At 45.6% G+C, this 22,506-nt stretch overlaps 1 protein-coding gene across 1 annotated transcript in view; it reads right to left on the bottom strand.

Moving 5' to 3' along the window:
- Positions 1 to 1,134: 1,134 nt before the first annotated feature.
- LOC131290780 (division abnormally delayed protein) overlaps positions 1,135 to 22,506 on the bottom strand; it is a 118,185-nt gene continuing 96,813 nt past the window's right edge. Inside the window, exons 7-10 of the mRNA XM_058319958.1 lie at positions 4,912 to 5,096; positions 2,173 to 2,377; positions 1,907 to 2,036; positions 1,135 to 1,779 (exon numbers count right to left, since the gene is read on the bottom strand). Of these exons, the coding sequence (XP_058175941.1) occupies positions 1,607 to 1,779; positions 1,907 to 2,036; positions 2,173 to 2,377; positions 4,912 to 5,096 (693 nt within the window). The 3' untranslated portion in view covers positions 1,135 to 1,606. The remainder of the gene's footprint in view (positions 1,780 to 1,906; positions 2,037 to 2,172; positions 2,378 to 4,911; positions 5,097 to 22,506) is intronic.

Raw genomic sequence — 22,506 nt, 5'->3', positions numbered from 1 at the left:
ATAGAAATTTGTTAACTAGTGTTTGAGAGTTTATGCGTAGGTTGTTTTCTAATGCGTACGTTAGTAGATATCATGTGCGCCTTGCTCTAACAACAATGATTTCTCAGTGTTTCTCAGGAAGCGCAAACAATGTATTCGAAAGTATTGGTTATTTGCCCTACCTTCTCCGCCTGTTTCCTTCAGCAATCTATGTTTATAGTATTGCAATGGATAATTGTCACTTTCGTCCTATAAGTTTACTATGTACAGATTATTTTCATCCACGTACTTATTTCCATCGTCACTAGAGTTTGCGTCTTGATTCTGTTGTTTTCATTTTACGTTGTGTTGTGTCAAGTTGAATTAGTACGAAGAAGCATCTTAGCTTCTTCCGATTTTTTTGCTTCTTGTTGTAGATATAAGATGAGTTTTGTTTGTGTTTCCATTTCTTTTATAATGTTCTAGCTACGGTATTTTGTTCTTTAATCGACTACGAAAGTAAACACAAAAAATGGATATCCTCGCAGGGCCTATGCAGAAGAGGAGACGCATAGATACCCAGGACGAGTTGTTAGCTACACGGACACGTACGAAACACGTTAAAAGTCGACATGGATGAGGAGGCGATTAAATAAATGACAGTGGAAGAATCACGGCATTAATCACTAACAAAAAAAAACTAACCTTCAACCACCCGACCGTAACCTTGGTGACTCCAATGAAATCTTACACACGTTCGCGAGATCGTTGGGAACTGATCTTTCGCATGAGAATTTGCTGAGCAGCGAACATTCAGCTAGAACAAACTGTCCGACACAAACGAACCTGGGGGAGGGAAGTAAGTATGGGGGCAATAATGATAAAGTTAGAAACATCGTGATCTTATGGCCATTGGCGGGGTAAATTTTGTGTCGAACGACGTTATGAGAGTAGCTCGTGAGCCGCCCGAATTCTTATGTGCTAGGGGGTGGTGTACGTGAATCGCAGATGAATTGATTTCTTCCATGCTCGAACGCGTAACATACAGCAAAACAGGATTTGCGTTGAGCAAATCGGACGCGAATGTGAAGATTGGTTATTGGTCTCGTCGCAAGCAGCAAAAGCGAGAAAGGGGTTTCGAAATTTCTCACTATCTAAGAAGTGTTGCCTGTGCGCAACCAAGGATTTCGATTTCCATCGCAAGCTGTTTTGAGCTGAGTGCGAGCACTCTAAACAACCAACCACTTGCCACTGCAAGGACCCTTTGGTCCTGGCTAGATGGCTAGCTGCACCTGATACAATACTAAGCGCGTTGACTATGTTTCTTTCCTCTTTGGGAACTAATCGCATTCGTACCGATTTTTCTTTAAAGATCCTAGACTTGAGTGTTTTGAGGAAGAAGGATGTGTACAAGATGAGAACGTGTGTGGGTTTCGTGCTGATGAGGGGCGTGTTGCTGTGTTAAGTCCGATCCTTATGGTTTTGCTGCTTCCTTTTGTTTTGCTTTGTGTCTTCTCCTCATCAACGTTACGTTAGGTGCGAAACCACACCACAAAGAACGATCTCGGAACGTTCGTGGCCTTGTGCTAACCTTACAGAGCGGACGACACACGGAACCCGTTCTGTCCACCCACGCGGTTTGGTTGGTTCAGTGCCTACTGAACCGATCGGACGTCAGCAGGAGTGGTAGCGCTAGGACGACCGCGGAGACGGCAAGCAAGCTCCAGCAGGAGTGCGCTGAGATTCGTTTTGCGAAGTTCGGTGGGCTGAGGGTGGGTGTGGCCACTTCCGGCGAGATTCCATCGAACGCTCTCGAATAAACTGCGGGGGAGAAACACGAAAGAGAGGAAAGATGCGGAGATTACAGTCAGCAAGAGGATAGCAATCGATCGATGCGGGAAACATTGGAAAGACATTGGAGGACATGTGTTGGGAGCAGGAAACTTACCACCGTCGCCTGAACCGGAACCCATGAAACCGTCCTCTTCGTCGTCGCTGGCATAGGATGAGTCGCCCGACCCTTCCGCCATGTCGGATTGCATTTTGTCGACGTCGCCCCGGAAGGTGATCGGTAAGGACTGGCGATTGCGAAAAAGAGGAAGATAAGGTTTAAGGTATAATGCCATTAGCATAATATTTTAAATGATTGATTCGCAATTTTATTCCATCGATTAAGTGGGTATGACAACAAAGAACGATTTAAAGCACACGTACCGCTTTGTTGACGGCCGTCTTCAGATTGATCAATCGATCGACCAGCGTTTGCATGTGTGGCGACACGGTCGCACTGGCGTTGTATCGCACTTCCGGATTGTACCGATCGCCGATCTCGGTCACGATCTGCTGGGTGTAGTCGCTCAAGCTGCTGCCCGTCCAGCAGTCTTCGTCCGTCGGATGGTAATCCTCGTTATCGCAGAGCCTAGGAGAAAAGATGGTGATCGATCAGTCGAAGTGGTGCAGAGGCGTGTCATAATTGGATTTGTTAAGTCCCCAAAGCATCGCTATTAATTAATATGAACACCGCTTTTCTATTGACTAATTTTAAAGCATATTCCAGCTTCCACACAAGATTTGTAAATAGCTGTTAGCGTCAAATATGACACTTTACTGCGATTCAGTGGTTTCTTTTCGAACGTCCTACGCAACAAAAAGGCCGACAACCCTTAGTTATACTGCGCCTATTTCGTCATCCATCGTCAGTGGTGTGAAGTGATGATGCGCGCTTATGAAGTCATGCCACATATTCAACCATTAACATTGACACCCACGCGGTCTGCTTTTGGGCGCAATGCAGCCGCTGTACCAAGCGCTCGATGGAACAATGGTGCTTGATTGTACGATTATATTGGAGTGCGTTTCTTTTCTGCTTTTTTTCTCCGCTTGCCTAAGGCATGTGCAAAAATGCAATAATTGCAACACACTCCAAACCCTTCAATCGAAACGGGGAAATCGGCGATCGCAATTAATCGAGCCGATTGTTTTCCTTTGCCAACCCGATCCCATTAGGACGCAGTTGCGAGCTCGTTCGACGCGGGCTAGGGTTGAAGAAGGTCACGGTCGCATATGAAAAAAAAGCCGTAGCTGTGGCAAACCCACCAGGAGGGATGCTGTTGCGAATAAATAAATCTAAGTCGCAGTTTGCCATCAGGTTTTTTTCCTGTTAGTGGCAATTATTTTCAGTCAGATGATACGACTGATGAGCAATCAACAGCTTTGAAAGGGCGTCTTTGTGAAACGAAAAATTTCGATTTGTCATGATATTTTTAAATTATTTTTAATAGGTAAGCGACTGTAGAAGCGAGAACGATCATCAGGTTTATATGACATTGAGATTTTGTAGCTTCTGAAAGAATCTTTGCTTGATTCTAATCGAGAACAATTATATTTACGAGAAAAGTGTGGATCTTCTAATCAGTGTAGCTCATAACGTTTACATAAAAAAATAGACAAATTTAACGACTTTTCATGAAAAAAACGGAAAACGCTAGCAGCTTTCTGTTGAAAGCAAAGTAAAGAGTAGCATTTCAGAACAAGTTTGATTACTTTATCATTTAAATTGAATCTGAGGTGGCCAAAACATTAAACCATCCACGTTTGATTACATGTTGAAACTTTCGGCTTTATCGCGAAACGAACTTCTTTGATGTTGTGAGACATTTCTTATCCACTGACTCAGCTGATGTGGATTTTTGACTATTTGGTCACTTATGAAGAACGGAGTAGCATTTGGACATGAAGGCCACACAACAACTGAAAAACAGGAAAACATTACTGGTTTCGGCTAAGTAACGTAAGACCGCCCTAGCGACCCTCGGAATATTATTTTAAGGGACTTACGAAAGTTCATTCAATTAGCTTGGTTAAGATGTTTCTTATTGCCGAAGAAAATTTTCTGTCTATTTGTTTTATTGCAAACGTTGCAAATAACGTGCAAATAATAAAAATTCGTAATAAAAAACCAAAAGTTGACGCTTTTTCGAAAATCTGTTCTCGGAGACAGTAAGACATGTTTGTTAAAATGGTTGAATCTATTCCAATCTGAATTTAAAATGAATTGGACGATCTTCCGCGACAAAATTTCAAAATTTTGTGATAATTGTTAGTAGCATGAAAAACCTTTCATTAATACTACGTACACTCATAAATTACGTGTTAGTTAATCACGAGGAACTTAATTGAGCAAGTTTTGTTGAAGAAAAGTAAGTTTTACACACAATTTTAAATGCCTCAATCTAAGAACAATCATTTATTGCCCAGACCAAGCTCTTTCTATTCCAACCTTTCTTCCCCGAGTCCAGTAGGCTAATAAATAAAACAATAAAAACTGTCCATTTCCGACATGACACTTGAGGGTTGTCAAAACATTATCAAAGTACGACGACGGCAACACGAGGTGCATATCAATGAGCCCCGGTTCGGCGCGACCGCGAACTTGAAATGCCCTCCTCCCACCGTCCCACGCCGTGGGGGGGATGTGTCGCGTTTGCTGGTAGATTGGAAGAATTAAATCCAGAAAGTGGCAGGACGTCACGTGGTGCGAAATCTTCATCAGTACCAACGAACACCAGCGGTGGGTGGAAGGAAAAATTCGTTACGAAAGACCCTGGAGCTGCCAACGCCATTAATTCCCAATTATCTCACACCCCACCACACCATTACGCATTGACACTCGGCCAGATCGCCAATCTGTAGTTTGCGATCGCGATTGCTTTTCGCTTCGCGGATTGCAACGGAATGTTAATTAATACCAGCATCGGCCTAGGCTCTTCCGCTTACTCAGTTGAAGGGGGACAAATTCTTGGAATCCAATACGCGCCCGTATAATAATTACACCACGTGATTGTGCAACCATCGGTACAGCTCCACTTTGACTCGGGTCGATTCGTTAGTGCCAAGTTCTTTTCCTCCCGGACACGCCCGTCCAATGTGTTTGTGTGTACAGCTGGTACTCACGTGGTGGAAAGCTGCAGGAAGAGATCCTTATTGTTGTCGATGGTCATCTCGAACTGGAGCATCTCGTTGTTGGGCGCCAGCATCCACTTAATGCCACCGGCCAGCGTTTGGGGCGCATCGCCAAAGGATCCGTCGGTTGCAAGTTCGAACGGCATCAGTGCGGCCTTGCCGCATGCTTGCTCCACCTGCGGATGAAAAAGAGTGAACGGGACGAAAGAAGGGTTAGATAACATTGAAACACCAAACCGAACAATTCAAATGCCGCAAAAAGCGAGCGCCGGAGGATGCGCAGGGTTTTGTGTTCGCATATTTTAAATATTAATTAAGCTGAACTATTCGATGCAAATATCATTTCCGCCACCGATGCAACGGAGAACCGTAGGTTGCGTAGAATGTGCTGAATGTCCACCGAACTGGCGACTCGACGACTGGCCGGGTTCGGTTGATCGTGGCATTATAATCAACGAGGTTGCCAAAATGTTGCATCCCCTATTCGCGTGTGAGGACGGCGCACAGTGTATCATATGCGGGAGGGATGCAATCGACCCGGATGCATATCCGTATCGGGATGCGATTGGCGCCAATATATTTTGGCGGTTGCATTAGGACCGACGCGGCCATCCACCATGATGGGGTGACGATTTTAATATTAATCAGTGAGCTGCACTACGTTTAACGATTTTTGCTGTGAAGTTCAGACCCATTCAAGCCGCGAGTGCATTGGTTTCCTGCTACCGTCAATCTCACTCACTCGCCACATCCGTGAGTGGACGCTCAATTTCGGGCATTGAAAAATATCCCCGTTCGCCTTCGAGGAATCCGACATTCAGATAAAGTAATCAGAAATGCATGCGCACAAATATGAGCGCGAATGGCGATCCAGGGGGCCTGCATAAGTGGAATGCAAATCAGGTACGAGGCAAAGTTTGTGCCTCGGCGAAGTCGAAGGAGGGCATGGAATTATTTGAGTGGTTCTGAATGAAGATTAATGCCACGGACATGCAGATGAGCCGGGCCGGCAAAAGATCCTCGACGCTTCCGGTGTTGCAACGACGACGACGACGACGACTGGTTTGACGTTCTCCGGTCTTTCTCCCACCCGCGGCACCACCGGGCGGACAATGCTCGCTTCCGCGGAATGAGCCCTTTTCGTATTGCACTAATGGGCTAATAACTAGGATGACGCATTTTTTGCTGTATTTGTGTGCTCCACCCCTTTCCGCCCCACCGAGCGCATCGAGTCGCGTGTACGTGCTCGGAATGAAGAAAAAAGGTTCTCGTCAGCATCACCCCCCACCCCCACCGTACCAGGGATTGCCCTTCCGCACGTGCAGCCATCAACGGTCGGCGAAATATAATCTGCTCCAATCCTGTTTTGTTTTCTTCCCATCCCGAAACGCGGGGCGGATCGTGGACGGATCTTCTTTCGGCTGCATTTTGTACAGTCCCCCCTTCTCCCCACGGAAGGCGTCGTGCAGCGAATCGCTGATGAAGGCTTAAGGAAGCACTCAATCACTGCATCGGTCGTCGGCATGACGCTTGTTGAATGAAAGCCCTTCCGAAAAGTATGAAAGCGAATCCACGAGCGCGATTGCCGACTTTTTGTTCACCCACTTCCGTGGGTACATGTTCGTGTGTTTGAATGCGTCTTTCCCATTTCCCAAACCCTTCCCAACTCATGCGAGTTCGGGGTGGAAAAATGTCTGCCACGTTCGTCGACGTTCGTTCGTCAGTGCGTGTTTAAAAATTGAAATCATTTCCAACCAACATTTCGTCCCATCATCGCGGAGCAAAAACAAAACGAAAATCCAACCCCAGCCCGAACCTGGCGAAACACGGACACGGGGACCCGCGCGAACCCCGGTTTGGAGGCAGCCACGAGAGCGCCACGATGCGCGAGTGTGAACATAAATCAGATTTATGCTCAGACAAACACGCGGTGGCACGCGTAAACATTGCGCAACGCCCAGGCCCCGGTTCCACGTGGGGCCGCGCGCGTTCCGGAATGCCGGTTTCGGGGGCACGCGATGATTGCGCGCCGCAAGGATGATGCTGATGATGATGATTGCAAAGGTGATGGATTAAGTACGTTTCATAACAATCCCGGGTGATTTATGCCCGGGATAGTACAAAATCACTCGCCGGTGTTGGAGATCCGTTCCCCCGGCGTGAGGAAGCTTGGGAACGGGGGGGAGGTGAATTATTTCCGGCAGAATTATTTTTAGAAAAAGACCATAAAGCATCATCGAGATCCAATCGGTGGCGTTTGCAATCATTTTTTCCTGTTCAATTGCTATAATTAAATCAATCACCCGGTATTATTTCAAACGGATCAATTTTCCAATGAAGGATCGGTGGAAATATTCCGCTATTAGAGGACGTTCCCACGGTGGAAAAAATTTTAGTTGAAAATGAATTTCATTGAAACTTATCTCCATACACTTCACTACTAAGCGATGCATGAAGCTGCTAGCTATTTTCGTCTTCTAAAATCATCTGGTTGATCAAAAACTGCCACCTTTGTCTCACTTCCGTTCCCATGCTTCGAAATGGCTTCCACTGCTCCGCGGCTGGTACAGATATCTGCTCTTACCCCCAACGCGTCACGCCACCACGGGGCCACCGGCCATTAGCACCCTGGCCACGGTTTCCGCCGGCGTTTTTCCCATTAGCAAGCCATATTTACGAGCGCCCGGTTGGTTGTTTTGGTTGGTGTATATGTTTTCTATCTTTTCCGTGCGATTTTCCGTTCGGTCCGGTTAGGCATTTTTTTTTTGTATGTTTCGTTTAGCAAGGTGGCACATTCAATTAACATAAATTATGCCCTATCAGCACCAATTGCCGTGCGGGGCCCTCCTACTTGCCGGTGTGGAAAAATCAACTGCCACGCGGGAGAAACGCAACGGTTGGGTGAAAGGACCTTAAAACACGCATTTAGCTTAATGTTTTCTGCATCGGATCCGTGGATAAAGATTGAAATTTTATTTCTTTGAGGTAAAACCCTTTCAAAGTGTCAAAGTTTCACATTTAATTCAAAGTTTCACATTTAATTTAAAGAAAATAATAGAATCCAGCGTCCATACAGTTTTGGTTAGACTTTCCTGTAACGTTTGTATAAAAAAAGACAAATTTTAACGACTTCTCATGCAAACACAGATAACGCTAGCATCTTTCTGTTGAAGACAAAATAAAGAGTAGTATTTTTTTTTAATTCAGAACAAGTTTGACAACTGTATCATTTAAATTGAAACTGAGGTGGCCAAAACATTAAACCAACTACGTTTGATTACATGTTAAAATATCCAACTTTATCGCGGACCACGTGATCAAAGGTTATTTAAAGCCAGACGGCGACGAGTGGTAAAAAGCCCAGGAACTTTAGGGTGCTTTTGAAGCTTGTTAGTATATTTTAAAAGTTTTGGGGTCCCCTAACTCCTATAGAACGTCATATCGTGGCTGAAAACCTGCAAAAAGGATTTTCACAAAGCCGCTGATCTTCCTGTCAAGCCATCCGGCGTATGGAGAAATGTATAGTGTGCAGTGCTTTCCGGAATTAAACAACTCTATCAGAAAACATCATAAAGCGTACGATTCAGTGGTTTGGACATACCTGGCCACAGTAAATCATGCCCAAAGAGCATTGGAGGAATTGAACGGTTCAAATATAATTGATTTTACAACACTACTAACCCTCTTTACCAACTCCAACCAATAGAATATACATTTACAGCACTTAAAGGTAGGACATATTCCAATATTTTAAAGTCCAAACTGGGTAACATTTTGTCGTGAATGCCGCACAACAACTGAAAAAAAACTGGTTGACTGATTCTGACTTCAGGCGATCGTCTATTTGCTATACGATCGATTAGCTTTGACGCCTTCGTTCGGAATAGGCCCTAAAGATTCAACAATTAGTAAATGAATCAGATATTCTTTTCGGAGGTCACTTTTAGTTCGTAGAAACTCGAATATTGCTTATTCAGATGAAAATTCTCAGCACGATAGAACTATTGCCATGGTATTTTTCTTCCAGACTCGTACCATCCTTTTGATTCCAGCTCGCACTACATGGAAGCGCTTGTGAGAAATGTTCATTTCAAAAACACAAAGCGACTGCCTTTACCCTAGATGCTTTTATGTCAAATGCGCAAGTGTAGAGTGTGGTCGTACCATCGCCCGAAACGAGGTGACTTTTGAAAACAATAAAAATCCCATTTCGTGTAGAGACGATGGAGTGTTTGTTCTACATTGGAAATTCCTGTCCGCTTGACGCCGCCGCTAGAAGCGCTGGCACAAAATGATTGATGTCAGTTGCGAAAGAGAACCCTGGAAGCGTAGAACTGCAACCGGCCGACATACCTCCTCCTGCTCAGGTTGTCTCCAATGGTGGAATCTGGTCGGCACGACAAACAAGGGAAGGGAATCCTAGGCTACACTTTTAAAGGTTTTTGGGTTTGTTTTAACCATCGTCGTCCTGTTGGCGGCTTTCGTTTCGAGGGGTTCCCTAGCGAAGAATCGAACATTCCCACCGGATCGGCCGGCGCTGTTCCTATCCCGGTGGAATCTTTTATGCGTTTTGCATAATCACAGCTCGTACGTACGTTCCTCCAGGCCCGGGGGCTGTAATAAAATATCATTAGCATCGTGTTATGCACGGTGACACTAGTCTTGTTTTTTATTGCGCACCCGGCGATATCGACGGATACCCCGCCCGCTGGAGCCCGCTAGGTCTGAGAGTGCTGCAGATAATTTATGGCTTCATTTCGCTTTTTGACTGTTAACGGCCCAGATTCAGATATTCCAAAATTAGCGGCTTGCTTGAAACAGTTCTTTTACGCCACGGCCAGTTCGTGAGCTTAGTTTGGCATTGGTGGCGTCTTGGTTACGGGGACCGACAGCATATGATACCAAATCAGGGCACTACAACCTTTTCCTAGAGGCTTGGTACAGTTGGGCAAACCAGAAGAAAAGTCGTAAAAAGCCGCACTCGGTTGTTTGTCTTCGATCGCCGATCGATGTTTCTTGTGAAATGCCGTGTTTGCTATACTTTTTCGTTCTGTACTTTTTGACATTGTTCATGTATTAGGATCTACGGCGCTATCCGATCCGCAGCCAAAATCTGGAGATGATCAGGTTGGATTTATTCTGACTCCATTCTCTGCTCCAGCCATAGTCGCATCTGATATGGAGCCAGAATTTCACCACAACAGGGACAGGCCGCTAACCACCACCGTTTGAGGTTTCGATATAATCTGATTATTATACTTTTTTTATTCATTTGGCCTGAAGAGCAGACACCGATTCGGTATAGTTCGAGGCGAAACCGAACACCGAAACGCTTTCAGAGCTTTCGGTTTTCACTTTTTTTGGCAACCACGGGCGGTTGCGCTGGGCGTCGGTAAAGTTGAAAAGTGTCACTTCTTATTAATGGCGACGGCGAACCGCGCCTGGTGATGCGCCCAGGTTGGGTTGTCTTTGGCGGAATCAGAGTCGTCTTGTTCCTCCTCCCCGAATAAGTCAGATATGCACAAGAACGGTGAGCGCTCGTCGGTGCTTTGGCGACCGTGCAGAACTATGCTCCCAGTCCAACTGGTGGAGCTGCCTCTCTTGCCACCCCTCCCATCCTCAGCACGTCCTCACCTTCGTCACCTACCGAATACACACGATCAGTCATCTCTTTTCTCGTTTATCTGCCATCCTGACTGTTGTCCACCGGCTGCCGACGAATTCCGATCAATTGACCGACGGTCACGCAGGCGAACGAAAAAGGCACGCAGCATCAAAAACCGAAACGAAACAAAAATGACGCATCGGTCGGTCGGCGGCGGCGGCGGCAGTGATCGAATCATTCGTCTTCGTCCTTTTATCTTCGATCTCCACTCGTAACCGGGTGCGTATGTTGTGTTCTGTGGTAGCCGCCGCTCTCCTATTGCTCTCCAATAAGGTTTTGCAGGGTCCCTATTGAAGACACACACACACACACATTCCAAACCCCGAGGTGGAGGGATGATACGGGGACCGGAGGTTTCTGATAATTCTTGAGCGATCATGAGCGTTGGCCTTCGAGAATCCGAGGCACCTTCTTGCATCCGTTTCGCCCTACTGGTTCAGTTTCGTTCGATCACCGGCGGTGCTTCGGGCTCTCGGGCTTTTTCGCTTGATGCTTTGAATACTCATTAATCATTTTCCCCTCTGGGACGGGAGTCCGTCCGGGGTGGGAAAGGATATTTTCTATTCTCATCCACTCGCTAACCCCTGCCCTCGGCGTGAGAGGACAAAGGAGTTCTCCGGTCAAACCGAGTACCGGGCGGCCCGGTAACCTGATAGGTGTTGGTGCCGCGCGGAATGTTAGATCTCCACATGACAGAATTTTTGAACGATAAATGGTCCGATGGGTCTCATCGGGTACTTAAATCGGGAATTTAATTTCTGGCATCAGAGTTTAACAAGCTGTGAGATTATGTTTTTCTTCAATATTTTCTACTTGTTTTTTTTACATTTTATTGCTTGACCAGCTTGAATTGGTAAAATATTTTTGAACGACATACAACCATTGAAAACATTTGGATTTTAACTACACATTTTGATTGTTCATTCTATAAGTGCCGTCTGCAAACTCTGTCTGATAACTTACAACTTCGTAGGATTTTGATTGCTTATTCTATAGGTGCTCGTTTCAATAGCCGAATAAAAACCAAAACAACAGCGCCGCTTACGACACGCCGTAATAGTCTTGCGAGAAAACAAAATCTTTTTGCACCGATCTCATGTACGGTACGAGAAAGCGTGCAAGTCATGAACAGAACTGTCATCCTTCTGTTCTGTAATGAAATTCCATGTCCGATGGCCTGCAAGTCGTATGTTAGAACGAGATCTATCCGCACCGAAACGTCATTACTTTGACTGATGCTCGCAAGTCGTTGTTGACTAACAAATCTTTTTGAGCAAAAACGTTAAACAGGTGTTCGCGAACGACAAACTATGCCGTTTCCTATAAAATTTAACTCTTTGACGTTTGTATGGTTTTGCTTTGACGTTTGCATTCATTCATATGTTATAGATACCAAAATTAAACTAAATTTGTTATTATTATCGACAAATAACAAAGATTAGTTTACTTGTTATTGAAAAGACCCGATTTGTTCGAGATCAACTCACAACGCTCTGTGAAAAGGCATGCTGATGTGACCGTTTAAATATACTTGCAAGTTGAGATTCCACTTGTCATTGCTGGATGTAAACAAACAAACCAATATATGACGATAGAAAATCGCTATTAATTTAAAAAGTACACAGTTTGTATATGCATTTACAGAACAAGATATCTAGTCTCCATTACTAGTATTTGCTAAAATCTGTTCCTTTTCATTTTCTTTTGACTTCTTTTTTTCCGAAGCATGTTTCATGTTTCTAGCGAAGCATCCAAATTATTCGAAATGCTCTCATCTCAGCTCATCGCACAAACATCGATTCTTTTCCCAATGGAATCATCTTCCCATAGATTTTCCTACCTCGTCCCGGAACACCTCCTCCTCCTGCACCGCGGTCGCCGCTCAGCTGGTCGAAAATTCTCAACCGTTCAGCGTGTTATGAATGATAGTGCAGTTTTCGGTTTCGACCACAACAGAGCAACAAAGAGCCGAACCGGCAGAAGTGGTCGGAGCGGAGTAGGCGGGTATATGTGTGTGCGCCCTAGGGAAATGGCGATCATCTTTAACCATTCAGCGGTCCTTCACACTGCACATAAAACTATAGCGACGGTGTCCGCTAGGACGAGAAAACCCCTCCGATTGTTAAAGCTTCACAACCGAACCCTATGATTATCAGGAGATTTTATTGTTTCCCTTCCCCGACACACACACACATACACACGCGTACACATAAATCGACCGACTGAAGCTGCGCTCAAGGTGGAAGAGATTCGTGAAAGACAAACGGCAGCAGCAGGAGCGGGAGCGGGAGTAGCGAACCGCTACTCGAGAGACAACCCAATGCGACCCCGCTGGGCTGGAAAAGAGATGCTGTCTCATTATTTTTAAATTTTTCCCCCTGTTGCCGGGCGGGTTCCTCGGTACGGTCCACACTCCCATTCAATCGAAGACGAAGGCGCGTCCCGGCTCCGGATGATGTCGGAGGAATTGAGACGATTGACCGACACCACGCTGTCCTAAGCCCATCCGGACGGGCGGGCTGAAGGCCGGGGACCGGCGATTGCCCATCATAATTTTCCCTTCGCCAGCGCTTGCCGCTGCCGTACCGCATTCCTGAGTTCCTAGGACCCATTTAGCGCCGTAAAAGGTACCATTTCCGTTTTCCCACCGGCCACCACTGAAACGATAACGATCGCTTGGGATTGTCGTCGGGAAACTGACACGTCCGAAGGGTCATACCAACTAGACGAGCTTTGGACCACTTGGAACCACCGGATGTTGATCACCGGATCGATCCAGGGTGCATTGGAATGTGAAGAAAATTTGGTAACAAACTAACTCATCGACTGATTTCTTCGGGCTGCACACTCATTTTTAAAATGCTCACAGGACAATATAACAGGTTTTCCTGCATCGGAAAAGCTTTTCACAAATAAGTTGTGAAATTTTGTTGCATTCCTGTGTCGGAGCTTTTGCTCTTGGTTCACTCCGTTAAATTCCTTTTCCAGTGTGCCAATAATGAAAACATAAAAAATCCACCGCAGACAACCCACTCCGGGAGTAGGAAATATTTCTAAATACACCCGGAGCAGTGGAAACAGGGAGTCATAGCACGACAGTAGGAAGTCGAGTGTAACATAAACGGGGACTGCCGAAGCGTACGAAGGAGGAAAAAAAGTGAAAATAAACGGACGATGTTAAAGAAATGATTAGTGTGTATCACAACCAGAACACCTCCAAACACACACACACACACACACACACACACACATGCACATCATCGGGGCGCGGGCAGGAAGATTGGGATGAGACATGGCCCTTCGAACTCCCAAAAGGAGTAACGATAAAGTCAGCAACAGCAATCAACGAAGCAACGAGCCGAAAACGTGGAATGTAATCAAATGAGAACGGGGTTGGCCAGCGGCGGAAGGGCGAGCGGGAGGCGTTTGTTTGCCTTTTTTTTTCCACCCTTCTTCAAACATATTTTCCTCCCTGCGTCGTTGGTTCGGTCGTGTCGAAAATACACAGCATCACAAGAAGAAGAAGTAGTGATTCATGGCTAACGTTTCTCACACTTCGCTTCCAATTTTCCACCGTTGCTCCATTCCGGTGCCGTTTATCGGGCGTTCCTTCATTTTCCATCGATCGACGGCCACGCGGCCACGCCGGGCTGACCCTGGCCGACGGAGATGCGATCCGGAGGCGAAACAGCGAGTGGCAGAGACAACAACAGAGCACCAACGAATGCGCAAGACGAAGCTGGCCATGAAAAACCAGCCGCGATCGAGGAGGATCAGCTCCGCACGGGAGAGCAAAGGGTGGATTAAATTCCATTCGTTGGTGAATGCGAATGTGTCCGGGTGCGTTCGTTGGCGGCTTTTTTCGGAAATTCTCACGAAATGCGATCATTTATCATCATGTGTGTGGAAGCGAGCAGCAGAAGAAAACGATAAGCACAGCGGTTTGCAAGCGGAGCGGTAAAAAGCACTTCGAGTGCTTAAAAGCGATCGCCGCTGTCTTTTTCCCGGAGCGCAAAAAACCAGCTTATCTAATGTTTTCCCGCAGTGGAGTGAATTTATTTTATACCATCGTGCAGCTAACGATTCGAATGATCATGACACTTTGAACTTGTTGCTTTTGAACCACAAACACAGCTGGATTCATGATCAAATCTATTATATATATTTTTTTTATGTATGGACTTTTGTGTACACTAAAAATACTGAACCATCGATGCTGCCACTTTACACACATTACGTTTAAGCTCTGCAGATATTGTTAAAGAATTGTTTGATCACTATTTTACGATAAATTCATATAAACTTTATAATTGAAACTCAGTTTTACAAACAAAACAAGCATGTACACATATGTGAAGGTGTATCCATCAATGCTATACAACATGGTTTATACAACACGGGGAAATCTACCATTTTAAATATGCCGTTATTGTAACTATTAAAATTAAACCATAACTCTTTTCTCATCATCGCCGGAGCGTCAAACTAGTGCAAAATATACATGAAAGTCGATGATAAAACACATTTAAACATTCATAAATACTGTTTATCCCATTAAAAAGAGAATATGGTACTTAAAGATGCATTAATGAAATATTCATAAAGCTTAATTGTTGAAGGTCATCTCGACGAAGACGATAATCCATTAACCATCCCGAGTGACCCCTGGAGTGTGCTCGAAGGATTTTTTGATTGTTAAATAAATTTAACTCCGCTAAAAAACATATTTAATCGGCTTCAAAAGGATTAGTGGATGCAGAGCTGATCTGTGACGGGAGAAAAAAAAATATAAAAATCCTGCCATGTCATAAGAAGGACACGAGGTGACGCGTAAAAACTTCACGCAGCGCGCAGCCCACAAATGACAGTGCATAAAGCGTTGCGCAATGTCAAACTGGTCAAAAACCCCACCGATTCGGCCACATCATGGGCTCCCACATCCTGAGCCGTTCTTGCTAAACGATGAGGATGATTTCGTATGCAAAAATGTGCAAGCCGTTTATCCAGAATATGCGCCCGAAACGCTAAAGTTCCCTGGTTTTTTGCTCCCGATCTTTACTAGCGGAACGATCGGATTGTGTTTTTTGTGTGCCCGCTTTATCACCAAGTCACTGCGATTCTTCACACCTCTTCGGTGTGACCTTTAGCGGTAATTGATTTTCGGATTCACCCGGCAGTCGATAAGAAGTGCGCAAACACGCAAAAACAAAAATAACTCAAAGTTCAAGGTGACTTAGGGTATCGTCGCGGTACGGGACATAAAACCTATCATTAGGTGATTGGCAAACGGCCACCGGCCATCGCTCGGCCAAGTATTACGTAATGGTGTGCTGGACGGTGGATTCGCCTCGTGCAGTCGCAAATCATACATCGATTAGAACAACCCCATTATTAAGTGCCCCGAACCGGCTGGCGATCGTTTATTCCAGCTGCTTGCGATAAATAAACTGGGGGCAAGCATCAGACAAGCTTCAGCGACATCCAACGAAGATGCAATCAGCTACTCATAAGTCACGGTGACTCCAGGGAGTCGATGCCGACGCTCGAGGAATCCGTGAAATGTTGTAACGCGAGCGAGATTTGCTTGGTCTCGAAAATGGCCAAACGGTTGTAGCGTGCAAATAGACTACACCAACACACCACCGCCGCAAACAGTGCGATATTTTTCGGGATATCTTTTTAAAACCTGCACACCGACCCGGGCGAGCCTGGGAGAAAGATGAGTCTCAACAGCAGGATACGATAAAACAGCGATAAAGAAAGACGGAGAATTAGCGGCATCGGCAATGCATAGAATGTGTGCGGGAAGATTGTTGCAGCAAGGGGAGGGGGGGAGGAGGAGCCGTATCCGAGGGGTAACATCAGTTGGATGGCGGACAAAGTGAACCCCACAGCAAACCGGTGGGATTCCTGGATTGTGCAAAATATTTCGACCCAACCGAACCAGACACACGGAGGCCCACGAGGAATGTGCTCCGAAAAGGAAACTGACGTAGCCCCACCCACCCCAACCCAACGTCCCCCACTTCGTCCCTCGGTTTCTTCACTTCCCATTGATAGTTTGCCGAAAATGCAGCAGCGGACGGAGCGGGCAGAGGGGAACGCTGGCCACAGTGTGGGATATACATATATTGCCTTAGGACTAACTCTTCCAAAAGCTACCTCGGGCGTGTGAGAAGGAGACGGTACCCGGCACGAAGCCGCCGAACACACACGCATCCCCGGGGTGGGGAGGGTGAAGAAAAGGCCACACCACAAGCTCGCTGCCGGGGTGGTCAAGTTGGTCCGGGAAGAATGTTGGCCGCGAAAGCGACGACGGCGAAGAGAAGAAGGCAAGAAGACCCACACCGAAAGTGGAAACGACGGTGCGGCCAGACGCGACGGATGACTTCTTCAGCAGGTTTAAACTTCTGGTTTGATGCTGGGTGCGAAGAAGGCTCGCCCCTGCCCTGTCCGGCCCGTCGCCGATGTCCTTCGCTCCTTTCCTTTGTTCGGCAGTGCAATTGTTTCGTTCGGATTCGTTTCGTTCCGTTTTGTTCTGTCAACCTTCGCCGATGTGAGCATGGAAACCCAAAAGGATGATCTGGCCCGGTATGGGCCAGGAAGCGCTTAAAAGACGCGTGTCTGTATGTGTGCATGGGGTATGCATCTAGCTATGTGTTGCGATACAAATCTGTAATAAGTAAACGAACTGGCTTGGTTATGGCCAGACTAAGACACATAATTAATTTCACTTTAACCAGATAACTTTATTATCGTCGACGGGAGCAAAACTCCTCAAAACTATTATGGTAATAGGTTTGTAAACGTCCACCTATTGTTACAATGCCTTACCCTGCCTCACTTCCAATGTTGTCGCTTCTAATTTGAGTGTGATGAGAACGTAATGCAGGGGTTTTCCAGCCCACCGGTCTACTCGACACAAAGTGGCCTGGAACTGGTTTTCAAAGCAAATCGATCTGGATATATCTCCCCAAGTGGTGGCATTTTAAACAGTACAATTTGCATACATTAACACACTGGCAAACAACGCACGAAAAGCTTACTTGGCAGAGGCCAAGTACAGTTATAAGACGTTGGATCTGATTTAATATTTGACAATGTCATTAGAATGATATCGTTCAAGAAGCGTGTTGCAGCTTTATGTGTCTCTGCTTGTTGAGGACGTATCTTCCGATCATCAAAATAGGTTTAAGTTTAGTAACAATGTATACAGTATTAATCAAAAAATCAATAAACACTTTTTAAAAGCGATAAAATATTTTATAATTTGAAATTTGTATGTCTATTTGTATGACTAAAATGTCAATGATAAATAAGTTTCATCACATGGCACAAAAAAAAGACCGATTACCGATTGTCATAATTTATCTAAGAATCGTCACGATAGTTTTAATCAAATACTTAAACATAGTAAACCAGCTACAATATTAAAACAATGCTAATTTTGGAAAAATTGCACACAAAAAACAATTTAATTTATATAACCAGCAATGAATGTAGCATACCAAGCACACAACTTCATACCAGAAGGAGATCGCGGGGAAGCGAATGAATTTGATTGGCGCGTAATGAAACGTGTAAGTGAACATTACAACATCGTTAATGGCATATTTCGAATAGAACCCCGCTCGCTGCAACACTTCATCCATATTTTTAAAACGGTTGATCAATGAAACTGTTGCGTTTTTCGGGAAGCTTTTCAACCGAGGCGCCAATTTAGCTGCCGTCACACCGAGAGAATCGATAGGAGGCACTCGATAAAAGGTATGGAATGTTTATGGCGATTCTGCTGCCCGGTGGCGGTAGCGTAGGGTGAGAGATGGGAAGATCTCTTCGTCAAGGAGAAACAGAAAAACGGGGACGGAAGAAAACCCAAGCCCCACCTATACCAACGGAGAAATATCAAACGACAGGGAATGAAAAGCGTGAAGATAGCGAAAGACATAATAAAAAGTTACGGACGGGAATAAAAAAAAACAACTTGAACAAACGATCAACGTGAGAAGACAGCCGTAAAGAAGGCGGAAGAAACAAAAGCGCAGCTTCGCCAAAAGGGAAATAACTCAGGAAAAAAACGAAGGCTTGTTGGGCATTTACAAACGCATGCAGTAAACGTTAAGGAAAGTCAATTGGATGAGCTTTGCGCAAAACAAGCCTAAATTCCAAAATAGAATCAAATACCAAACACAAATAAGCCCATGAAATTTAAATCATCATGAGAAGAACTAAAAATAAACACTTTGTAAAAAGCATAAGCCAATGAAGAAAAACACACAATGGAACAAGTAGTTATGATCTTCACGATGCCAGTGTTTTCGAAATAGAATATAAAGAAAGACAAAAACAATGAAAAAACAAAAATTAACGCATCTGACCAGCTCGTAAGCAAACACGGGTAGTAAATGTTTTGTGATGATTCATCGGTCAATACTTTGCTATTAGAACTCATTCTCAGGGGAAAATATTGGAAATAGAAATATCGTGAAAGAAGACAAACGGATAAACGGCCTATTTCCTTTCGTACACCAACAGCTTCCATTCCTTTTTTGTTCCTTAAACATTGTTTCTTACATTCTCCGAAATGCGGACCTTTAAACAAAACATGCACACACGCGAAGGATGGAAAGTGGGCTGTCAGGACGGCTTGAAGCTACAAACTGCAGTGTCCGTGGCCTGCACGGAAACGAGAAAAGTTGCGAGGCCAGTAAAGGACAAGGGTGCGAAAGCGCGACCCGCTGAAGAACAAAACTGCAATCCGGGGAAGAATGTGTTTCTGATTCTTAAAAAATCCAGTTAAACCTGTTTTATGTGTGTTTTATTACTTTGACCAATAACACTTAACGAGAAATTGAATCCCTCGGTTCGGACGGTCGCTCTCCGGAATCTCTGGCGTTCTCGCGCCTCCGCACACACACGGGCACCGACGTACGGTTTTGTATGTGCATGACGCAATGAGCTTTAAATAAGCCAATCGGACGACGATCGTCGAGGAAATGGAATGAAAGATCTCGTGCACAGGACGCAGGGCGGCATGCAGCAAACGATCTCGCGAGGCCAACGGATGACTAAGAATGTGAATGTGAGCCGAACCTCGGCCGGCTCTACCTTCGTCCCGTACCTGGGGGGGTACTGGAGTGACTGGCTTTAGGGGGTTCAACCGATCGGCAGCTCGTACACACCACAACCACCACGTACCCGATTCGCCTCAAACATGTTCTTCGCATCTTCCAGAACGGAGAGGGAAAAAAGCCTCTTCGAGGAGAGTTTGAGCGCAAGATGCATTCGAAAATTCTTTCCTTGCCCCGCGGAGCGAGCAAACAGAGACAAAGTGTCGCGCAAGGAAAGTGAATGAATGGAAAAGAAAAGAAACTGGACGATGGGAAAGTTAAGAGGCGAAAGAGACGTGTCAGCAGAGGTAGACGATGGAAAAAACACATGCTGAAACCTAGGGAAGATAGGTATAAATAAGAGCTAATCGGAAACGAGCTTTGGAACAAACATCAACAACAGGAACGTTTAGGGAGCATGTGCCGTTTAAATATCTAAAACATGTGTAGGTATAAGCGTAATGAAGATAACAACGTAAAAGCATATGAAAAATAAAAACGTATAAATTTATTTCGATTTTAAATTAAGGTGTAATACAGTGGAGTATTTCCTTTTATGAAAAATATTTCCCAATGTCTGATTATATAATTTTCTAGAGGCCAAATGAAAAACAGTACCAAAAATAAACCCAATTTTCTTTTATAAAATGTATCACACATCGCATCGAACGACATCCTTTCAACTAATCACGTTGAATTGGATGCAATGAAAGCTGCAAGGAGGGTTCTCGAGAACTTTTACGCCTTTCCTCCGTTTCTACGCGGATCGGAATTTGCCCAGATAAACTTCCGCGATCAAGCAGCACCAACTGTCTGGTCTCGACTGCATGGACCTGCATTGCCTCTCTTGAGGCAACTCCACCGAAAAAGGGGGAGGATAGGGGAACCGTGCGGGCAAAGCCAAAGCGAAGAAAAGAACCACCGTCATAAGCATGGCTTTTTATGTAAAAATGTTTCCGTTGCAAACGTCTTCGGCGAGCGCGAGACCGCATACGAGAAGCTCGTCCACTCCGCGTACGAAGAACTTGTCTTCCCTCCATGTGCTTAAGATGCGGTCTCAGCGTGTGGACAAAGCACTGAAGAGCTGCCGGTTGAAGTTTTCCGTCTGCCTCCACCTCAAGTCACCATCTTGGTCGAGTGTAGGGTGGGTCCACACTTGATTGGATGATTTTTGGGCTGGAGCATTGCAAAAGTCGCCTGCTGAAACCTTCCCCCGATCCACGGAGGCACACTTGAGCGAACGGAGATAATTCATTACATCGCCAACATCTGCAAACCGGGCGCGTGAGCATCGACCGCGGGGTTCACCCGGGATCGAGACATTCAGGGGACCTTCTTTCAAGGTCTGCTGTGGCTCGAGCCACCCACCCTCAATCCATTCGGTGCGCGATCGTTCACGTTCTGCCTCTCAGATGGACGGCAGTTTAGATAAGCGCTTCCAAGTGACCTCATCGCCGGTACGAGGTGGGGAATATTGGCGGCAAAAGTCCTCTCAGCGATACTCTCAAAACCATAACGATGCTCGATAAAGTTTGCCTTGCGGTGGACAAAAGAAGGCAGCGAAGCAACAATGCATGAAACTTCGTTTTCCCAGGCACGATCGCTTCATCAGCTTTCCGACGAACAAAAAACTAATGCTCGGATAACGACCACAATTAGGAACGATTAGCATGTGACCAGTGACAGCGCGTTGGGTTTTTGACGATGACGATTACTCATCCGAGTCTCATGCAAGTCGACCCTGCCGGGATGACTCAGGCGTCGGTGGGATTAGTTCACCGTCGAACATTGGGGTTGCCGGGCCCGCGGTACGAATAATGTATGGCACGTCGCGGGTCGTTGATTGTGATTTGAGTAGCATTACCAATAGTTTGGCAAATATTTACGGCAGTTTCGTGCCCGGACTAGTTGAGGCACACGAGTTTTCGAAGGCGGTACCGATTGCGCATACAAGGTACAGAAGATAAAATGTAGAATGCAAGATTAAGAGTGAAAATAATGTTAAAAGCATTACAATTTAACACATTTCAAATCAAATTTATTGTCGTAATGCCTTATTAAAGAACAACTTCATCCCAACAAAAACATCTCGAAACTAAAGGGTAAATTTATTATTAACATAGTTATTAAGTGCCTTCACGACGCTGCACAAAACGCGACGAGGGAAAGCGAGCGGCGGAGTTGAGAGATTTTATAGTCACCAAGAGCAATACCTGGTCATATGCACATACAACAAGACCACGAGAGACAGCCAACAAAACCACGTCCAGCAAACCGAATGGTACACCAATGTCCGTGGAGTTCTGCTCTAAGGTAGAGGAATCTCTACATGGCGGTCGCCACTAGACCAGCACATGCTTACCCCTTTCCGTGTTTGAGGACCGATTACCGGTCCCGGCATTTCAGCTTCCATCTCTCGAGAACGATAAAGCACTCGTTTAAACTGAATTAAACATATGTTATGCGCTTGTTACCCACGGTACAGGTCCGCGACCTCTACCTACTCCGCCAGCGCTGCTCATCTGGCGCACTCTGGCACTGTACTCGACAGCCCACGAGGTCCACCACTGAAGGCGAAGGCAGAGCTACTGGAGAGTGAGTGTGTTTCTTGTTACCACAGTGCTTTCAACTGGATGCTGGAGAACCTATTACATGTCGGAGCGAGGTCGTATAAAATAATCTCTCGACGCCCGTTGCGCATTCCGCCGACTTCCTGATTAGTTTCGGGTGTTCCCTTCGAAACTCCATCAACAACAATGCCGAGAGTCATCATCGGCATTACTCGGCAGCCACTTTAAAGCCGGAGTTTTA

This window comes from Anopheles ziemanni, chromosome 2 (assembly GCF_943734765.1).
Source record: "Anopheles ziemanni chromosome 2, idAnoZiCoDA_A2_x.2, whole genome shotgun sequence".
In the NCBI taxonomy this organism is placed as follows: domain Eukaryota; kingdom Metazoa; phylum Arthropoda; class Insecta; order Diptera; family Culicidae; genus Anopheles; species Anopheles ziemanni.
Note: the sequence above shows the minus strand (reverse complement) of the source record. Positions and strands in the feature narration are given on the sequence as shown.